Source organism: Fukomys damarensis, unplaced genomic scaffold (assembly GCF_012274545.1).
Source record: "Fukomys damarensis isolate Sample0158 unplaced genomic scaffold, DMR_v1.0_HiC HiC_scaffold_11, whole genome shotgun sequence".
Classification (NCBI taxonomy): Eukaryota; Metazoa; Chordata; class Mammalia; order Rodentia; family Bathyergidae; genus Fukomys; species Fukomys damarensis.
This window is the reverse complement of record NW_022900923.1, coordinates 10,881,281-10,904,048: the sequence shown is the minus strand read 5'-3', so window position 1 is coordinate 10,904,048 and position 22,768 is coordinate 10,881,281. Positions and strand designations below refer to the sequence as shown.

General features: G+C 36.1%; 1 protein-coding gene across 1 annotated transcript in view; it reads left to right on the top strand.

Moving 5' to 3' along the window:
• The window catches only part of Adss2 (adenylosuccinate synthase 2), a 38,325-nt gene that overhangs the window by 514 nt on the left and 15,043 nt on the right, over positions 1-22,768 (top strand). Inside the window, exons 2-7 of the mRNA XM_010642613.2 lie at positions 13,436-13,572; positions 14,325-14,393; positions 16,448-16,498; positions 19,763-19,829; positions 20,192-20,299; positions 21,339-21,420. Coding sequence (XP_010640915.1) covers positions 13,436-13,572; positions 14,325-14,393; positions 16,448-16,498; positions 19,763-19,829; positions 20,192-20,299; positions 21,339-21,420 — 514 coding nt within the window. The remainder of the gene's footprint in view (positions 1-13,435; positions 13,573-14,324; positions 14,394-16,447; positions 16,499-19,762; positions 19,830-20,191; positions 20,300-21,338; positions 21,421-22,768) is intronic.

Here is a 22,768-nt window from a genome sequence, read left to right as displayed (position 1 = left end):
TCGGGCGCGGACCCGGCCGAGGACCCGGTGCGGCCGCAGTGGGCGCGATTCTTCCTAAACGCCCCGGAATCCGGACTCGCCGCTGCCCCACCTGCAGGCCCCGGGCACTCAGAGCTTTGCCACCCCCGCGCTACTTTGTTGACATCCGAACCCACCGCGGGGCTTTGGCACTGTTAAGGGCTCTGTCTTTTGTTTTCACTCCATACCACCCCGCACACATTAATATTAAGGGGAGTTTTTTTTTTTCTTATTACTCATTGGACCCGAAGGGATGAATCCTCGTTCCGTTAGAAAGAGTGAGGCAAGACAAATGACAAATGGGATATTTAGAAATACTTTGTTACGGTTACGTAGAAAGTTCACTTTCTGGGCAAAGGGAGTGGCAGTGTACTTCCTACGGGAGACACGTGGTTTTCGGTGTAAGCTTTCTTCTATTTGTTTGCTTTGAAGCAGCCTAGAGGCTAGGCCTTTGTAAAAGCTCTCAGATAACTGCTCCTCAGGTTCAAAATTCAAAGTAGATGAGCGATACCCACACTCAAAACAAAATATAATTCAGTTATAAGCTAACTACTGCCTGGGCTCCAAAAATATTTCGTCTCTTGAAAAATGCATTGGGTAATGGAATCATGATGGTGCCTTGGATGGGTGTTCTGACAAGCTAGAGGTAGGCCCACTTGATCGAAGACTTTCTACCTAATTTGATGCCATTAATACCGTTTGAGCATGGGAAAATAAATTACAGAATTGCAAATATTCTCTGATTTAGCATGGGGTTTTTTTTCTTCATTTTTTTTTCTTTTTTATGCAAAAGTCTACCCATTTCTTGACTAAATTTTTTTTTTTTTTTTTGGGTACCAGGGATTGAACTCGGGTCCTTGCGCTTGCAAGGCAGGCCGCCGAACCGCTCAGCTAAATCCCCGGCCCCTCCTGACTAAATTGAGAGTGAAATGTTTTATCATTTTAAGCATCAACTGACCCTCCCATCGAACGTTCTGCTCCTCCAACTCGCAGCGTACGTGTTTACGAGGTTCCCAGAGATGTTGCTGTAGAAAGGCCTTAGGAGCTGCTCTAGAAGCCCATCTTTCCCTTGTGTGGGCCTTAAAATTAGATCTGGCCTTGTTGTGGGATAAGAAGAGAGGAATAGATAAGAGGGAGGAGCTGAGGCCTGTTTATCTCATCTGTTCTTGACCTCCCTGTGTACATGCAAATTTAAGTTGAGTTGCATTGTAGGTTCTAATATTTGCGGTCTGTACCATTACAGTATTTATTCTGAAAGACTTTTTTGAGACTGGGTCCCACTATGTAGTTGAGACTGGCCTGGAACTCACTATGTAGCCCAGGCTGGTCTTGGATTCATAGTGGTCCTCCTGCCTCAGCCTCCCGAATGCTGGGATTACAGGCGTGCACCACCATGCCCGGCTTTTTTTTTGTTTTTGTTTTTTGAGACAGGGCCTCACGATATCATTCAGGCTGGCCTTGCACTCAGTATGTGGCCCATGCTGTTTTGGAACTCAAGGTGATCCTCCTGCCTCAGCCTCCCTACAGGGGGTGCATAGTCCTTTAAAAATCATTACAATTCATTTGTAGTGTGGAGGTGTTGCTAAGAAATTAGTCTTTTTTTTTTTTGGTACCAGGAATCGAACTCTGGTCCTCACACTTGTGAGGCAGGTGGTGGAACCACTGAGCTAAATACCTGGCACTAAGAAATTAGTCTTAAGGAAGATCATAGACCAGTCTGATCTAATGCCCTTGGAAAAATCTAGAAAAATGATTAAGAAGGAGCCATGTTTGCTTCAAAATGTTAGCTGAAGATAGTGGAGAAATAAAGTGACCAGACTTGTTATGTAGACGTCCTTATAACTTGCTTGCTTTAATTACTATCTTTTTTATATAATCTTAATATTTGTCTTGTTCCTTTTAAAATCTCATCATTAGAATTCTTTAAAAGTCTCATTAGGCACAAGTAGGTAGTTAAGAGATTTAAGCATATTTCTTTAGTGATTCACTTTGAACTTTACATTGTTAGGCCAGTCCTAGTAATGTGTGTGACATCTGCTTAATGAAGTTCTCCTAGGTTATAAAATTGAAGAATATGAAACGTTAAAATTACCAATTAGTTGTATATGCTACTAGGGAATGTCAGGCTTAGCTTGGATTGACTGCTTTGTTTGGTGTTTCAAGTTTTGTGTGTTATTGAAAATATGTTCTGTTGATTTTTTTTTGTCATAAATATGCCATGAACCCAAATTTTATACAGCATTTTTGCTGGAAATGATACACATTTAATATGTCCATATGTCAACAGTAAACATAAAATAAGAATTTCTCCCAATGCAAAATAGTTTTAAAATGAAAAAAGATAAAAAACCTTATGTTTCCTATAACTATAGATTTTGGTATATAAAATGCCTTTTTGGAAAGAACAGATGAAAAGCTAATGGCATTTTCAAAATTATAGTACTTAAAGCCTGTGTCTTTCCAATTCAGGATTTATGGGAGTTATTTATAACTTTGTAGGTACTTTTAATCCCTAAATAAGTATGTACAACTTGGATCAAATGACAAATACTACTGATGTCTTAATTTTAAATCAATGTGTCTTTTAAGAAAGGAGAAAATTAAGTAGAGGACCAACCTTAGACACTGATTGTTTATCCAATAAACACATATTGAATATCTACAAGGGACCATGTAGTCTTGGAGTGAAAAAAGCCAAAAGAGGCATAAACCATGTACACAAGTAGCTCACAGTATGCGGGATAACTGCAAACAGGTATGGCCAGGGTGGGCCTGGAGGAGGAGTTATACAGGGTTTTCAAGGAATTAGGTATAGGAACAGGAAAGCCCCTTTCTGGCAGCACAAAAATAGTTTGTTAGTGTCTGTTGGTTTTTCTTCCCCAAATCCTCTCAAAATAACATACTATACTTTATTTCCGTTTTATTGTTTAGAAGCTACAGAGGCTTCTTAACTGCAGCAGTTTATACCAGGCTGTCAGGCAAGGGCTTACTTATTGTTCCTGGAGAAAGAAAGTGCGGTGGTCTTGGTTACAGTGATTGGCATGCAGTAGCTTGTGACCAGGAAAAGCTAGGCCAGTAATCCCTTTCTTTGTGCTTTTTCACCCAGGATTATAAAGTAATATAGAAAAAAAAGTGTTAACTGCAATTAATTATAAGATCTGAAAACTTGCCATTAAAAATAAATTCAATGAAAAAGAAGTTACTAATTTGTGGTTGGATGCTAATACTTACAGAAGGCTCTGAAACCAGCCATTAGTAAGAAAGAAGTATAAAGGACCTATTAACAACAGAAATTTTCTCCTTAAATAGAAAAGGTGAAAGATTAATTGAAAGGAAATAACTTCTATTATTTAATGTCTTGGATAGAGCTAAAATTATCTCATGCCACTTTGAAGATGGTGGAAGGTTAGCAGTTCTCTCAAAATTTGGTCATTCAGTGAGGCTGTGCCAATTTGTTCACTATTTGGGATTGCTGTATTAGTGGATCTGCTGTACTGTTATCTCTGTTCTTAAGCCATGGATCTTTAAACTCTGGCAGAATATCCCACTGGTGTCTGATCCAAATTACTGTTTCTTTTATTTTGGTAGGAATGAGTGGATTGGTTGGATAGATTCAAGTATCTCTAGGAAAAACTGTTGCTTAGAATTAATCTAGAGTGAACCAGTAAATTGATAATGTGCTTTAAATAGCTGGCTTACTGTAACTGGATACACACGTAATTATCTCTTGGGACCAGTGTCAGGTTTTGACATCTAAAATTAATGTGGATGAGCTACATATTGATAAGTGAAAACTGCAGATTATTGGAACAGTTTTGACCAGTATAAAAATTGGCACTGAAATTTTGAGTGTTGGGGTGCAAACATTGAAGAAGGATGAATGAAGGGTGTTCCCGTGGCTCCTCTGGCTCCAAGGTGAAATGCTTCTTTACTGTGATTCAACCTTAATGAAAGTCTTTTAAAAAGTGGGAACCTTTATACTTCTAAAAAAAGATTTTATTTATATCAGAGCTTTTAAAATCCTTTAGAAAGTTTTATTAGTGATGAAACCCAAAAACTATCATTGGTTTGTACTTTTTTTTTTTTTTGGTTGTATACTTCATTCTCTCACCTAATAATTCTGTGTATACTAGAGTTTGGTAACTGGAGTCTCAGGCCTTTCGATTGGGAACCTGGAATCCTCCAAGGCTATATCCCCTTTTTCACTTTCATTGTCTGATGTTTCATAATGGCAATTTAAGGTATAAGATACAAAGTATCTGAGACTCATTCCTTGTGTGGTTTTGAAGCTGGGAGGTAACTATGTATGGTAAGGTGGGTACCTGTAGGCTTTCTGAAGATAGCCGAACTGTACACTTGGATATCTTTGCTAAAAAGAAATTCAGATACGAGTGTGTACATATATTCTCTTCCTGTCTAGTGTGTCTGGTTGTGGCTGAATAGTTTAATTTGATCAAGTTAGTGGTAGTGATTTGATCTGGTCTACTCTGGAATCATAAGCTAACTGCAGTTGTAGGAAAGCTTTTATGAGTACTTTACTGCTGGGGGTTGGCAAGTGCTTTAGCTTTGGTGAACTGTGAAATGTTTCATCTGGAAATATTTCATTTCATCCCGGTCCTAATCTTTACCAGGAGAACAGCATAAACAGTGAGCATTGACTTAAAAAACTGTTAGGTTCTTAAGAAGCTAGAAGGCTAGACAAGAAATAGCAGCCTCTCGGTTAAAGAGCAAGGGATCTGAGGCATTACTATTCATTGCTGTAATCCATAGTGGTAACTAGGGCTTCTTGATTGACTTCATTTGCAGCTCCATGATTATAATACAGTTTTTTTGTATTCAGACCAGAAAGAACAAAGGGAAGACAAACTATTTTAGAGGTGTCAGTGGTCTGAGAAATGCCTCTGGGCCTTGTGTATGAAATTGTTAACCCTTGACACTTGGGCCTCTACTGTTGTTTTGGGTTTAAACACTGTCAAGGGGGTCTTCATTCATTGCCTTTGTGGCTATTGCAGCAGGATGCCTTGGTGTGGAAAGCTGAGTGATTTGGCTAAAGGGGAAGGGAAGGCCTATAGCAAATTTAAGAATCAAGAGTTGTTTTTTGTAGACTAATTTCATCTTCTTCTAAACTTTTTTTAAAAACTCACCTCATGGGGCCGGGGATTTAGCCCAGTGGTGCCACTGCCTGCCTCACAAGTGCAAGGACCAGAGTTCGATCCCTGGTACCAAAAGAAAACAAACTTCCCTAGGACGTTTGTAACTATGTAATTAGAAGCTTGCATAATTCACCGTGTCTGGATCTGAACTTTTAGTGAACAATTGGGTTTGATGGCCTCCATTTGTGAGGAGCCACAGAAAGGAAATCCAAAGCACTTCTCTCTGACTTCCTTAACCATAACCGATTACAAAGGAAGGAGCATATGTGGAAAAACATAGAAGAGTTAGAAAATAACTAAGTACTATTATGTCATCCTTGTGTCCTGCAGTACCATGTTTTAAAGAATTGTCCTTGACAGCATGAAATGTTATCAAAATTTTAATATTTAATCACATTTATATTCCATTATCATTAGTACAAGTTGTGAACTGAGAGCCAGGTGTGTACATACTGTGTGATAATGAGTTTGCATATTTTGTGAATGATGTAGATTCTTTGTTGCAAGCAATGGAAACTATGTTAAGTGTAGCAGGAATTTGTTTGGTCAAAGATCCTGATACCAAGCCTGAGGGTGGCTCAAGATGAAGGCTGCTCCCAGGATCTCAGCAACTAGGCCTGGTAGACCTTCTCCTTACGTTGCTTCTGTTACGTGACTGGCATCTTAAACTCAGGATCAAAATTTCCAACGGAGAGGAACAGATTGCTTTCAGGTTGGATCTGGTGTCACAGTCTGGATCTGTCACTGTGACCAGGGATGTGATTTAGTATAATTTGGAAAATAAGGAGAAAGAAGGCTGGCACATAAAAGCTATAGCTGGAATTAATTTCACCAGATGAAGGAAGATTCACTCTGGGTTGTACTTTTGGTAAATTGCTTTTTAACAGAGTGTGTGTATTCGCAATACCTAATACTTATGTTTGTTTTGGAGAATTGCTGCATTTATATAACATCTTGATTATTTTTTATTCCTTTAGCAACCCCCAGCTTTCTCCCTCCCCCACCATCCCTATCCTCCAAAAGCTCTTTTTGTTTCCTTTATTTTATTCCACTTTTTATTTACTTTATTTTATTTATAGTTTGTTTCTCATATGGCAAACTGCAATATTTTACTTTTTGTGTCTATTTCGCTTAAACTACGTTATCATGTTCTATCTGATTTCCTGCAAATGACATGATTTAATTTTTCTTTGTGGCTGAATAATATTCCATTGTGTCTGTGTACCACATTTGCTTTGTCCTTTAGTTACTGATGGGTATTTAGGCTGTTTCCATGTAGCACTGTAGTAATATGGTGTCTTTAACTCTTGTGGGAATATACCGAGGAGAGTGATAGCTGAATATAGTGGAATTTCTGTTTTTAGGTTTTTGAGGAATCTCCATACTGGTTCCTGAAGTGGCTATATTAGTTTACATTCCTATCAGCAGTGTAGAAGGGTTCTTTTTCCTCCATATCCTCGCCAGCATTTGTTGCTTTTTGTGTTCTTGATGATAGACATTTTGACCAAGGTTAAATAAAGTCTGAGTTGTTTTGATTTGCATTTCCCTGATGGCTAAAAATGCTAAACATTTTTAATGTATTTATTAGCCGTTTGTACTACTACTTTTGAGAACTCACTATTCAGTCTGATTGCCCATATTTTATTTTGAGTCATTTGTTTGTGGGGGGGAGTTGGTTCTTTATAATACTGTAGATATTATTCTTCTGTCATAAGAATAGCTGACAAAAACTTCTTTCCATTTTGTATATTGTCTTCTCACTCTGTTTCCCTTGCTGTACAGAGCCTTGGGGATTGAACTCAGGACCTTGTGCTTGCGAGGCAGGCGGCAGAACCACTGAGCTAAATCCCTGGCCCTGCAGAAGCTTTTTTAATTTGATTTTATCCCATTTGTTAGTCTTGTAGATCACTTTTGTTAATAAGGCCATTTTAATGATGTCAATTCTGCCTCTTCAGTTTCCTTCTTGAGTTCTGTAGTTTTTATGATAGAGGTCTTTCTCCTTGGTTAGATTGGTTCCTGGGTATTTAAGTTTTTGAAGCTATTGTGAATGGAATTGTTTTCCTAATTTCTTTCTTGGTGTACTCATCATTGGTGTACAAAACTATTGATTTTTGTTTGATTTTGTAGCCTGCTGCTTTGCTGAATTTTGATCAGCTCTAAGAGCCTTCTGTTGGAGTTTATGAGTCTTCTGTGTGAAGGATCGTATAATCTGCGAATATAATTTGACTTCTTTCTGTTACGGTTCAGGTCAAAAAATGCCCCCCCGCAACTCATCTGCTCAGAGGCTGGGCTTCTGAAAGGTGATTGAATCCTGGGGCCGCTATAGCTCAGTGTTCTGTTAGGAGGTAGGGCCTGATTGGAAAAGGTGGGTGACTGGGGGTATGACCTGGTAGATCTCCTTTCCTTTGCTCTCTGCTTCCTGGCTGCCATGATGTGAGCAGCTTCCGCTGTGCCGTGTCTGCCTTGGAGCCAGTCCCGCTTGTAACAGTGAGCCAAATAAATCTCTAAGTTGTGATGCCAAGTATTTGTCCCGGTGAGAAAGGTGAGTAAGATACTTTCCTATTTCTTTAATTTCTTTCTCTTGCCTAAATGCTTTGGCCAAAGTTTCAAGTACTATATTGAATGGCGATGCTTGGCGGCCGGTCTTGTTCCTGATGTTAGAGGGAATGCTTTCAGTTTTTCCTCGTTCAGTAGTTGGCTGTTGGTTTGTCGTATATGGCGTGTATCAGTTTGAGATAATATTCATAATAAATATCATGAAGGGATGTTGGATTTTGTCGAAGGCTTTTTCTACATCTATTGAGGCAGTCATAATTTTTTTAAAATGCTTGATTTTATATGTTTTGAAAACGAATACAACAAATATGTAAATTGAAGAACTTGGGAGATATGGATTAATTCCTAGACACATATGACACACCAAAAATAAACCAAGGAGATATAAAACCACTGGATAGACCATTAATAAGCAACGAAACTTATACATAATCAAAACTCTCCCAACCAAGCAAAGCCTAGGATCCAGTAGATTCACTGCTGACCCTTACCAGAACTTTACACAACTGTCAGCAATACATCTTAAACTTTGGCATGTAATTGAAAGGGAAAGAATGCTTCCAAACTGATTCCAAGAAGTGAGCATTACACTGATACCAAAATGAAGTAAGGACTCAACAAAAACAAAACTACAGACCAATGTCCTTGAGAAACAAAGATGCGGAAAGCCTCAGTAAGATAACTACAAACAGAATTCAACAAGTCCTTAAAAGGACCATGTGCTTTGACCAAGTCAGCTGCATCCCAGAAATGCAAGAATGGCTCAACATGTTTAAGTCAGTAAATATAATATACCCCACAAATAGACTCTTAACAGTCCTATGCACTGTAGACCTCTGGTGAGTTTTTTTATAGAAGAAAAAATATTTGGAGTCAAATTGTTTTTTTATTTTAATTATATGTATGTGTTTTTGTAAGAGTTGAAAGGATATATCAGAAACTTTCAATTTTTAAAAGAGTTTTAGTTCTGTTTTTGTTTGCTTGTTTCAAATGGCCCAGTTTATTTCATAGTTCTATGATGATTTTTTCCTAGTCATCAAAAATTATATATTATAATTGTATATAACATTTATTATATATTTCATATATATGAGGGTGCAGGATGGAGTGGGAGGATGGTAATCAAAGAAAATTGATAAAAATTAAGGGATGTTAATTGAATTTACACATATATACTTAACAATAGTGTGGAAGTAGTAGTCAAGGGCTAAGATTCAGTTCAGTAGCTGAGTGCTTGCCTAGCCCGTGGGAGGCCCTGAATTCAGTTCCAGGTGTGAGGGTAAGAGTGTGTGGGAGCAGAGTAATCAAAGAAAATTGTAGAATGAAAGGAAGTGAACTGAATTTTTATGTGTTCTTCACCATTTATTTATTTATTTTTGAGACGGTCTCTCTGTGCATCCAGACTGGCCTCCTACTCTCCTTGCTGTCCTCTTGCCTTCACTTTAGCCTCCCAAGTGCTAGGATTACAGCCGTGGGCCACTGTGCCTGGCTTGTTCTTTGTTTTAATACAATTAACTTAATGTATTCTTGGAGGAGCATCACTAAGCCATTGTAAACTTACATTTTTCCCCAAAGAAGCTTTCCATATATGTAACATGCTTCACTGTTTTCTTTTGGAGAAGGCAGTTCAAATTTAAAATTAAGAGAATCATTAAGAATATGAGAATCATTAAATATTTTCCTTAAGACATTGATCCAGAAAATAACCTTTAATTGCAATTCCACAGGTCTTTGTATAACTGTTCTCTATTTTTTAGTTAAGCAACATAGAACATATAGTTATGATAACTAAAAGAATTTGTTATTCAGTACATGAGTGACTAGGACCAAAAGTGTTATGGGACTTATTTTTATTTAGCAAAGCAGCAAGAGATAGTCATGTGTAACTGTTAGTATAAATATCATATGTGCCTAGTGCTTTTGAGGGTATAACTTAGAAGGTTGGGTTTGGACGAAGTTTGGGTTAAGAGAACTTGTACAATTCTATTACAATTAGAACATTTTATTTAGCTACTCATGAGATTCATTAACATGATTAAATAAACATGTCCTTGCTGTTGGTTGTCTGGGCACATGCTGCCGTGTCCTGTTGGCAGGCAGCCCTGTCTGTCCTTGTGGTTTGTAAGTGGGGGTGCAGTTGTGGTCTGCAGTGTGCCCCTGTTTGAAACGCTTGTGTGCTGGTGGATGGCCCAGTATAATCTTTGAGGACAATTGCCTGAGCTCCCAGGGGGATTCAGCATATGCCACACAATCTGTATTTTAGCTTAGTGTTTAAAAATCTTAAAAGGACCATGTGCTTTGACCAAGTCAGCTGCATCCCAGAAATGCAAGAATGGCTCAACATGTTTAAGTCAGTAAATATAATATACCCCACAAATAGACTCTTAACAGTCCTATGCACTGTAGACCTCTGGTGAGTTTTTTTATAGAAGAAAAAATATTTGGAGTCAAATTGTTTTTTTATTTTAATTATATGTATGTGTTTTTGTAAGAGTTGAAAGGATATATCAGAAACTTTCAATTTTTAAAAGAGTTTTAGTTCTGTTTTTGTTTGCTTGTTTCAAATGGCCCAGTTTATTTCATAGTTCTATGATGATTTTTTCCTAGTCATCAAAAATTATATATTATAATTGTATATAACATTTATTATATATTTCATATATATGAGGGTGCAGGATGGAGTGGGAGGATGGTAATCAAAGAAAATTGATAAAAATTAAGGGATGTTAATTGAATTTACACATATATACTTAACAATAGTGTGGAAGTAGTAGTCAAGGGCTAAGATTCAGTTCAGTAGCTGAGTGCTTGCCTAGCCCGTGGGAGGCCCTGAATTCAGTTCCAGGTGTGAGGGTAAGAGTGTGTGGGAGCAGAGTAATCAAAGAAAATTGTAGAATGAAAGGAAGTGAACTGAATTTTTATGTGTTCTTCACCATTTATTTATTTATTTTTGAGACGGTCTCTCTGTGCATCCAGACTGGCCTCCTACTCTCCTTGCTGTCCTCTTGCCTTCACTTTAGCCTCCCAAGTGCTAGGATTACAGCCGTGGGCCACTGTGCCTGGCTTGTTCTTTGTTTTAATACAATTAACTTAATGTATTCTTGGAGGAGCATCACTAAGCCATTGTAAACTTACATTTTTCCCCAAAGAAGCTTTCCATATATGTAACATGCTTCACTGTTTTCTTTTGGAGAAGGCAGTTCAAATTTAAAATTAAGAGAATCATTAAGAATATGAGAATCATTAAATATTTTCCTTAAGACATTGATCCAGAAAATAACCTTTAATTGCAATTCCACAGGTCTTTGTATAACTGTTCTCTATTTTTTAGTTAAGCAACATAGAACATATAGTTATGATAACTAAAAGAATTTGTTATTCAGTACATGAGTGACTAGGACCAAAAGTGTTATGGGACTTATTTTTATTTAGCAAAGCAGCAAGAGATAGTCATGTGTAACTGTTAGTATAAATATCATATGTGCCTAGTGCTTTTGAGGGTATAACTTAGAAGGTTGGGTTTGGACGAAGTTTGGGTTAAGAGAACTTGTACAATTCTATTACAATTAGAACATTTTATTTAGCTACTCATGAGATTCATTAACATGATTAAATAAACATGTCCTTGCTGTTGGTTGTCTGGGCACATGCTGCCGTGTCCTGTTGGCAGGCAGCCCTGTCTGTCCTTGTGGTTTGTAAGTGGGGGTGCAGTTGTGGTCTGCAGTGTGCCCCTGTTTGAAACGCTTGTGTGCTGGTGGATGGCCCAGTATAATCTTTGAGGACAATTGCCTGAGCTCCCAGGGGGATTCAGCATATGCCACACAATCTGTATTTTAGCTTAGTGTTTAAAAAGACACTTTAAATTTGGATCCTCATGTGTTGCATTTCAGAAATATGACTGTGGACTAAAATTTGTATTTATATAGATTACCTCACCAAGAAACTCCTTTAATGTAGTTCCTTCTCAGTACACCTCAGAACCCATCTCTGTTCGAGATGGAGTTTTCCTACCCCATCTCCCACATGGGGCACAAATATAAATAAGTACTTACTTTTCTCTCCTCTGTCTTTAATAAGATAATCTTGGGTTATTCTGAGGTATACTCAACACTATTTTCATATTCAGCTAAACAATTTAGATGATATTTGAACCATATAATCATCTTTAATGTGACATTGGTTATTGAAAAATAATGGTTGAGTGAGCATGCTTTGCCTCAAAGTATGATTTCTAGTCTTTTACAGCTGAACTTTTCCAACCTGGACTGAAAATTTACAATTTAAAATAAATAGTAATGGATTTCCCACAAGGAATGTAAATGTTTTATACCACACACATATACTAATAAACTAAAAAAAATTTTTTTTGTACGAGGGATTGGACTTGGGACTTTGCTTGTGAGGCAGGCATTGGAACCACTGAGCTAAATCCCCAGTCAATAAACTAAAAACTTAAAAAAATGAAATAGTGAAAAAAACATCAGCCTGTGTGTGTTACCTTTTTGCTTGTTGGTGTCCTGTGAAAGACTTGTTGCTTAGCACTCCTGCTTCTGTCTTCTGTGTCTTGCTTCTCCCTGTCATCTTGTGGACTGTCAGAGTGACTACTACTATTAAGTCTTTTTTTCTTAAATATATGACATTACTAAAAGTATTAGTCTTCAAGTGGGAGTTATTTATGCTGTGAAAAACAGTGAAATTAGCATTTACTACTTTTTGAAGCTTTTTAAATAAGATCTAGTGTTCTTGCATTTATGTGAATTCATGATTGGTAAAGAGCCTGTAAAAAGTAAATAACACTTATTTTGTCAAAAGCAGTCTTTTAATCAAGATAAGTTAATCAATTCTCAGGAAGTATAGTTCTGTTTTATATTTTCCTAATGTCATGCACCAATGTTAAATGTTCATATTGTCTTAATTTTTTACGTTTGTTAAAATTGTGAAGCTTAAACATATATAATCAATTGATTTGTGCTTTCATCTGTGCTTTTTAAAAGCTGGAAAAATTACACATTTAGTAATTGTCTTCTTTGTACCTAATTTATGTAATTTATCATTTTACTTTTTATTGACCAGGTAGGTGTAAGCTTTATAGAGTAGAAAATTCCCCATGGCTTTGTAGTGTGATTCTGACCATTATAGATTCCTTGGCCCAGTTACTTTATCCAGAGATGGGTAGGTTCTAGCAGTCTGTCTCTGACCAAGTAAATGTACAAGGATGATTTTTAAGTAAGTCTTTGGATAACCAATATCTGGGGGAGTTACTCAGGAGATATCTTAATTCAGCCCATGTAAGAATACAAATTTCAGATCACAAAGTTGCTTGACATGCTCTAGGAATAAAAGGAATTTTATTACTATTTGCATCGTTAGGCTAATTGTATAAATTACTTTTTTTCTTTGAGATAATGTTTTGTATAGCTAAAGTATCATAGATAATTAAATGGACGGTTACACATATGTTGTGCCAAAGCCCAGACTATTTTCTGTATGTTTTCACTTAATTCTTTTAAAAAGAAATATAACTGTCTTCCAAAAACCTGAATTCTCCAATTTGAAGTGTACTGTAGTACAAAGGACACAACCAGACTATAAAGCCTTTACTTCATCAGTACACCTGGCAAATAGTTGGACTTCATTAAGTTATATTGACATTTTAGGAGAAGTTTTTATTTACTTTGGAAGGAGATACGTTATTTTTCATGCTTATTGTCATGTTTAGTTTTCCCCTGTCTTGTATTTCAGGGAGGAAACAACGCTGGCCATACAGTTGTTGTAGATTCTGTGGAATATGATTTTCATCTTCTACCCAGTGGAATAATTAACCCAAATGTTATTGCATTCATTGGTAAGTGTTTCAGATGAACTGCCAGGGATTAATAATAGTGTTTATTTTTCATTATCAAAACTGATTTTATTTCTCACTAACCATATTGCTCATTGATCCTTTATTAATTTTGATCATGGTACCTTCTGTAATATACCTAACTTTGGCAATTTGTAACTCTTTCAGGTCCTTTAATAGTAATAGTTTCTGAGATAAATACTTTGCATACATCTGTGATCATTGATACGGTTCTATAAAGAAGTGTTAGATGATCAAATTAGTTTTCCAAATACTGTATATTTAATTGTTGCTCACCATAAGAAAAATTTGGTTCTGAACCCTTATAACAAACAGTGTGATGTAATATTTTCTCTTCTACTTTAATTTTTAAAAGTGCTAATCACACAACTGAATTGATGTTATGATCACCAGTAAATGATTCCTCAGTTTGAATGAGATTGATCTAGTCTGTGACCCCCCCAAACTGTATAGTTCTTTTTAAAATGCTGTATATCATGTTTCATTGTTGCCCAGAAATTATTTTGAGTGTAATTTTAGTGTTTTATATCCTGTATATTCTGTTATGTTAAACAAATACTTATAACTTAGATTCATTTCTGTTGTAAATACTTGATAAATCAGAATGTTCTATTAATCTAAGTATTTTATTCTTCTAGATAAAAGGTTGTTATAGATACGTATATTTTAATACATATTTATGCCTACATTGCAATTACAAATGTTTACAGTGGGGATTGTTTGTTTTCCTTTAGGAAATGGTGTGGTAATTCATCTACCTGGATTATTTGAAGAAGCAGAAAAAAATGTTCAAAAAGGAAAAGGTATGAAAGAATGAGTCCACCTGTTAATCTGTTATTTTTTGTAGACTGTTTTAGGACACCATATCGGACAACTTAACATTTTGTCTTATACTTTAAAATTTCAGGTTATATAAGGGACAAATTTTAATATTACTGAATTTTATTTGCTATAATCAGAACAAAACAAAAAGACCCTGTTGTAGATCCTGATTTTTTTTAAATTCATTGGACTGCTTGGAGACTGTATCTTAAGGTATAAAATTACTATGTGTTCATGGTGCAAATCTAGGACATTCACTGGTTGCTCATTGCCAGTATTTCCTAGACCAAGATCTCACCCTCCATTGGTGCTGCTTGGATAAAAGGGGTAGTTCCTTCCAGCTGAGGGAAATGCTTCTTTTAGGCAAGGCATTCATTCAATTCACCTTAAAAGAAGTAGACTTTGCTTTTTGTCTTTCCTGATCCATTTGGCTACCTCATTAAGGTGTTGTGGGAATTTGATAATACAAATAATATATATACTGCTGAGGAAAAGCATTTATATAGTTTCCCCTTAATCAGCTCAATTTTAAACTACTCTGATTACTGTTAAAGTTTATTACTGAGCTAAGTAGCAGTCCATCTTCAACTGCTCTTAACAACTGCATCGGACCTTACAGAACTCTGTCTGTTACCAGGTTTATTGTCCTATCTTTTTATTTATCTTTTATTCCCTGCTTTCTAAGTCATTTCGCCTTACTTCCTTTATCCTTTGGGCCTATCTGACTATTGAGTCCACCTCCATGAGCTTCTTTGTAATATTTTCCTTAGAATAGAAAATTAACTTCAGAGTACATACTTACCTGTCAAAAACAACTGGAAACCAGGCATGGTGGCGTGTGCCCATAATTCCAATACTCTGGGTGGCTGAGGCAAGAAGATCACAACGTTGAGCCCAGCCTGGGAGAGTTAGTGAGACTATGTCTCAAAGAAGGTAAAAGGGACTGGGTTGAGTCCCTAGTACTGAAGAGGAGGGGAAATCAACTATAGAGGATGTGGCATACTTTGCCACATTACTGAGGAAGGACTCCTTAATCTATAAAGAGTAAATTTTCAAAATGAATATTGGATATTATCAAAGCTAACAATTTTTATTTCTTTTTTATTAAATTTTTCTTTTTTTGTGTTGCTGGGGATTGAACCCAGGTCTTTGTCCCTGCTGGGCAGCTACTGTACTACTGAGTTATTCCCCTAGTCTGAACAAATAAATTTTAATAAATAATAGTTTTTTGGTTTTTCGAGGCAGGGTCTCACTATGTTTTGAGTCTGACCTGGAACTCGCTGTGTAGCCCAGGCTGATCTCAAACTCACAGCAATCGTCCTGCCTCAGCCTCCTGAGTGCTGGGATTACAGGCATGCGCTACCACCCCTGGCACAAATATTAGTCTTGAAACTCTTTAGGGCTTGGCAGTTTAATCTTTAAAACATACAAAGACTACTAAGGTGCTGTCTTAAATATCTGTTTGAAATCATTCATCCATTCGTCCAGTAGTCATTTCTTTGTGTTTAATGAAGAGCCTTGTGCTGTGAAAACTCATAACCCCTGCTCTCAGTTCTGTGGAGAGATACAAATATTTTATTACACTTCAGCATAAGTATTCACAGCAGTGTGGAGGAAGTTTCTTTTTTTTTTGTTTAGGGACTCTTACAATTGTCTTGGGGAAGACGCCATCCCTAAAATTAACTCCCTAGTCTTGAATTTTTTCCTCCTAGTTTTAAACTCTCTACCCCCATATCCAGCAAAATATTTTCCGACCATTTTCCTTCAAATACTTCCTAGGAATAGTTAATGTTAAGGTGACTGTTGTGAGACTGGAGCTTTTTAGAGCAAACTATTTGGAGGGATAAAGTGTGAATGTATATTGAGTAAGGGACAGAGGAGGAAACTTGTTAAATAGAATGTTTGCTATGTAGACGATACCAAGGTGATTGCTTCGGTAAAAACACTTTTAGACATATTATGTACAAAGAAATTAAGATTTTAAAAAATTTAATTAGGGTATCTCAAAATACTCCTTTTCTCCTTTTTCCTCTAGGTCTGGAAGGCTGGGAAAAAAGGCTTATCATATCTGACAGAGCTCATATTGGTAAGGAGGACACACTGCATTTATTGTTGGCTCTTAAATTTTTTTTTTTTTTTTGTTACTGGGGATCAAATTTGGGCCTTTGCACTTGGAAGGCAGGCAGCAGAACCACTGAGCCAAGTCCCTGTCCCTTACACTGAATTTATTTATAACTATCAAATTTATCAAATGATAGCATTTAGCTATTTTGTCTTAGTTTTATTAAACCTAAGAAGGATGGATTACAGTTGAGTTCCAAATACATAAAATCTTACTGTATTTTTTTTTTTTTCTGCTTTTGGCAAAGCTAGGCTGAAATGTACCTATTTCTTTTTTTTTTTTTGGTACCGGGGATTGAACTTGGGTCCTTGCGCTTGCAAGGCAGGCCACCAAACCACTGAGCTAAATCCCCGGCCCTAAATATACCTATTTCTGAAGATAGGGTTCACTAAACACATAAGTAGCAGCAGTATTTTGTGAGACATCTTTAATTATTTAAAAATAGCCCCCCCAAAATAAAAATAGCCCATATAAAAATAAAAAGAGCATTTAATTATATATACGAATACTCATTTAAAAGTTATCTACCCTCTGGCAATTCTTTAAAGTGATTCTTCCTACCTACAATGTAATAATTACTGCTTTTTATTCAGACTAGCCTCTTGTATTAAGCAAACTAGATTCTAAAATTAATTTCACCCACCACCATTAAATTTGAGGTTTTCTTCCATTATTATTTCTGAACTAATTTGATTGTTAATTAGCAGAACATACTTAAGAGACAATAACCAGGAAGGAGAAGTAGGACTGTAAACCATGCAAGAAACTTGTATATCCAGACAAATTCAAACTGTATTTGAACGTGTATGTGTTCTGATGCAGGTGGCCAGGAGGCGCCACAGAGAGTGACTCTTAGTAAAGCCTAAGAGGTGTGAACAAGCAGGCAAAGCAGATGTTACATGCATTGAGGGTCATGTAGGATACATTATAAAATTAATATGTGAGTGAAACTTAACCATAGGGCTGTGGTGTAGCTCATAGTACAACATATGCTTAGTGTACACGAGGCCCTGGATTGCATCCTTGCACCAAAATTAAAAAAAGAAAAGAAAACAAAACTTAACCTACATCAATAAATTAATTAAATGGTGCTAATATAACTATTAAAGATACACTATTTAATTTGAAAAATTAGACCACATTCCCAGGATAAGTCTCCCTCAATATCTGGAGCTGTGGAAAGTAGAAAGGAACATGCAAAGCAACTTCAAAGACTGTTCTTACAAAATAGCAGTCCTAATCGCTTTCTGTGGCCTAGGGAAGCGTTAGCTTTGTGGAGGTACTGGACTCATTCCTGAAAATAATGTTCACCTGCTTTCCGTCAGCCCTTATTTCTGGCTTGCCAGTTACTTTTTTAACTTCTTTAACAATAGAAATTAAAGACATATTTAAATGCAGAATTTTTATTCAAAAGATCTGGAGTGTTCCAAGACCATAATCTTGGTCATAACCACTTTAACAAATTCAGATTTTAGCGAAACAATTCTTAAGAACAATTCTGCCCCCCCAAAGTCTAGAATCCATGTATTAGAAATGTTAATATATTAAAGTATGCTGTAATATATCAAAGTGCATGTATGTGCATCCAAAAAATGACATATTTATCCATTTAATCATCATCTTTCTTAAAATATAGAGCCTTACTACTGCCCTAAGAAGCAGCTGACTTTTCTTATTATCTGCTGCTTTTCATCAAAGATAACGACTATTTTTATTTCTTTCATCATGGATTAGGTTTGTCTGTTTTTGAAACTTTACAAAAAATTACGCATTATGCAGTCTTTTTTTTTTAATCTGTCTGCCACTAAACATTCTGTTTGTAAGATTCATCTTTATTGTTAAAGGGATTTTTTTCCTTTTCATAGCTATATAGTTTATCCCATTATATAAATATACCACCATTTATCCATTGCACCATGATGAAAATTTTAGTTATTTTTCATATTGGGCTATTTCAAGTTTACTCTGAACATTCTTGTAGCTATCTCTTTGGTGTATAATATAGTAGTGTAATTCTAAGGTCATTTTTACCTATTTCTGAGGTACTGAAACAAATATTGATTAGATGATTTAAAATCATACAATTCTTGTAATCATTCAGTATCTGTAATGTAACTAGTGTATAAAATGACACTGTCCTCGTGGAGAAACCTGTTGATCGCCCAAAGCTGTGTGGTTATCCTTGTCAACCATGGGAGAAAACTGCTGCACAGTTTTAGTATTTCAAAAGGAGCAAACTAGGGAGAGTGTGTAAATGTGTCAGGTGCCAGGCTTAGTCAGTGGGTGGTATTGAATTGTGCACTAAAGGCGGGTAAGTTTTATGGTCTATTAATTATTTTCATATAAAGATGTTTAAAAATAAAACATTACCCAAAAACTTTGGTTAGCATTCTAGGCCTACCTCATTGATAAGCTAGCTATTGAGTCAGTGAATATTTTTGGGAACTTGTTGGCACAGGAAATTAAGTATTAAGATAAATTGACATTGTCCCAATATTCAACATGGAGAGAGAAAATAAATGTGCAAGTATGTGTAAAAAAAGACAAATTCTGTGCAAGAGAAGCACATAACTTTTCAAGGACAGTAAAGAATGCCAGTGTTAGCAGAGGGCAAAGTATGGTGTAAGATGAAAGTGCACTACAAGGATGTCATACATAAAAGAGTTTGTTTTTTTCTTTAGAGTAGTAGAAAGCCCTTGAGTTTTTAAGGCCAAAGGAGTAATGGCATTTTATGTATGTCTTGGAAAGATAGTTTCTGGGTGCACTAAAGAATTTGGATTAGAAATGACCAAGAGTGAAAAGAGATACACATAGTAAGGTATAGTTTTGGTGGATGCATAGGAGTAGTGAGGAAGAAGGGAGTGTCAAATGATTGCTAGATTGTTGGAGTCCAGAATGTAAAGTCAGAAGAAATTTTTGTAAGATGAGCTTTGTGTAAGTTTGGGGTATGGTGTTACAGAATTAACCTCTTAATGACTCAGTTTTATAGTAGTGTAGATTGTAATAAATCAGAGTGAAAGATCAGGATATTTTTGTATTAATGTGCCAGTTGGCATTGTGATCCTTATTATTACCATTATCACTTTTAAAAATGTATCTATAATTTGTCATAATGAGGCTGGAGGGACTCATGACTTCAGTAGTTTATTCAGTAGTTTGAATAAAAATTTGTTGTTCTTGGGTATTTTCTTCGTTCAACAACTATGATTTTGTTTTACTTCCCCTCAGTGTTTGATTTTCATCAAGCAGCTGATGGTATCCAAGAACAACAGAGACAAGAACAAGCAGGAAAAAAGTAAGATTTTTTTTTTCCTTCCTGGTACTATATATGCACATCTAGACCTTCATGCTTAAATTCTAGGCCAGAAATGTTAGAATATCATGTGTAGATGTTGAGAAAATCAATAGGATTATGAAAATGGATTACAAGAAATAACATAAATAGAAATAGTTACATGTAACTATTATCTATCTATCTATCTATTTATTTATTTTGGTATTGGGGATTGAACTCGGGTCCTTCTGCTTGCTAGGCAGGCGGCGGAACCGCTGAGCTAAATCCCTGGCCCCAGTTACATATAACTTTGTTTTTTGTGATAATCTGGCAATAAGACCTCTATCTTCTTTGTGTAACTGTTTGATATATTTTTTTTAAAGTTTGGGTACTACAAAAAAGGGTATTGGCCCAGTCTATTCTTCCAAAGCTGCTCGGAGTGGACTTCGGATGTGTGATCTTGTTTCTGACTTTGATGGCTTCTCTGAGAGGTAACGCACTTTTCTGTTCCCAGATTGAAAGAACAAATAGATCTTTATTATTTTGAGGTCCCAAAGTATAAAATGGTAAATCCAGTATTCTAGTTAAATAGTGATGGTTGACTTATTATTGTTTGGAATATTAAAGTTTTTATTTCATTCTAATTCACCCTTATTTTCAAATTCACATCATTTAAAAATAACATGATAATAACTAGTATTCCAAGAAGACAAAGTCAGAATTATATTTAAGAACTGGAGTATGTGATAAGTTTGCTGACAAATGGAATAGTTCTAGGGGGTGTGGCAGTACTTTGGTGTAGTCCCTATGCTCTAGTGTCTTTTATTTTCCTTTGGTACTGGGGATTGACCCCAGGGACACTCTACCGCTGAGCTACATCCCTGTCTCTTTACTTTTTATTTTAATACAGGGTCTCAACAAGTTGGCCAGGCTGGCCTTGAACTTAATGTTCCTCCTGCATCAATTTCCCTAATTAGCTGGGATTACAGGTGTACAGCTGACTGTAATTGTCAAAGCCTGTACAGTGACTCGGTGGTGGGGGACTAGTTGTATTTAACAAGTGACATCAAGACTATAACGACGTGGTCTGTCTCTTTCTTACCAACAGCTAATTTGTTTGGAATAGCAGGATATCTCCACTGAAGTGTCTTAGAGACACATTGCTAATGTCTACCATTTTCTTGTACAAGCATCATGTAGACCATTTCATTTGGTGTTTTACATTATATAATACAGTTAACTCAGATTTAAGTCTTCCGTGTTTACAAATTTCCATCATTCTATCCTTCTTCCCTGCAACACATTACCTTAATCACATTGTTAATCTCAAACTTGAAAAAATATTTTAAATATATCTTATTCATGTGGGTGATCTCCTTTATTAAATTTTCTTTCTCAAAAAGTAACTTCAGTTTTAGAATTACTTTGCCATTAGAACCCCTTGTAGGCTACAGGTATTATTTGAAATGAATAGTGATACTTGAATATTTTTAAAGAGAGCTAATGTCTTAATTTGTTCGTATTTTTCAGGTTTAAAGTTCTAGCTAACCAGTACAAATCTATATACCCTACTTTGGAAATAGACATTGAAGGTGAATTACAGAAACTCAAGGTAATGTTTTCTGACCTCTTTAAGTTCTTTTTAACACTTGTCTGCCAAGTTGGCATCTAGGTCTTTCATTCATTCCAGTTTTGGGTAAGAACCGGTAAGTGAAATGTACCAGTTTGTCCTGGACATAGCATATTTGAGTGACTTTGTATAGTCAATATTTTAGATAAAATATTGGGTGGGCACAGGAGTAGTAAGTGAAGGTAAAATTAAAGTAGGAAACAAATCATAGGTCTTAATATGCTAGGGAATTTAGCTTTTATCCTGGAGATAATGAAAGGCTATTGGATAATTTTGAGCAATGATAACATTTGCATCACACAAAAACCACTCATACCAATTGGAGTACTTAGATAAGCAAAGAGGCTGAGTGAGGTGTAATAACCTCCAAAGCCAGCCAGCACATTTAGGAGTGACAGCCATAGAGTGAATGCTTTTCACACTCCACTCCTGAGATGAGTAAGGCCATTGGCCAAAGATAGGCCCACAGTTGGCAGTGTATGCGTCAGTGGTGCCCATGCTAGTAAGCAGGGAGGGTTTCTGCTCTGTCCACCCTCATTCCCCACAGTCATTGGTGAATTTGGTACTGTTTCCCATTTATCTGATTTTTTTTTTCTTTAAACAAATATCAGCAATATTTCTAAAACCAAATAGGAATCTGCAAACCTTATGGCATTCCAGAATAGTTGTAACCCGTAGATCTGTTCAAAAAAGTTAAAAAAATAAATAAAATTACCTCCAGGGAACATTCTAAATGTTAGGTATTTGTATTTCATTGCATTGATTGTGACTTAGAATAGCTACCTTTTTCTATGAGTAGATCTCAGAATTACCATTCCTAGTTTCTGTTGTTGAAACAAGGAATTGCAGTTACACTGTAGGCCTTGGGTCAGAGGTGGCAAACCTGAGGCTCTCGTGCTGCTGCAGGCTGTTTATCATTGATATCTCAGAAAGTGTTCACCATGTTCTTATTTATGGTACATTTTAGCTTGAATTCTGAAGTTAAGTAGTATTGTAACACTTTAACTATATTTGAAAAACTTACAATGCTTACATGTAAAATAATTGGTATTAACAACTAGTAATGCTATGGAGATACTTTGGAATACAAAGAAAAAGAATAATAGCAGTCAATCACTGATGTTTGCACGCCTAACAATGTAACTGTGGCCCTCACCAAATTTTGATAATCATTCTGATGTAAATTTCAAAATTCTTGGTTACACGTATTATAAAATGTAGCTTTTCAGATACCTTACAGATTTTAAAAGCAGCAGGTAATATAGCCAGTTCATTTTCTGAAACGGTGTGTATGAAATAGGAGCACTTTGCTTTTGGGAGGTGGTTATCA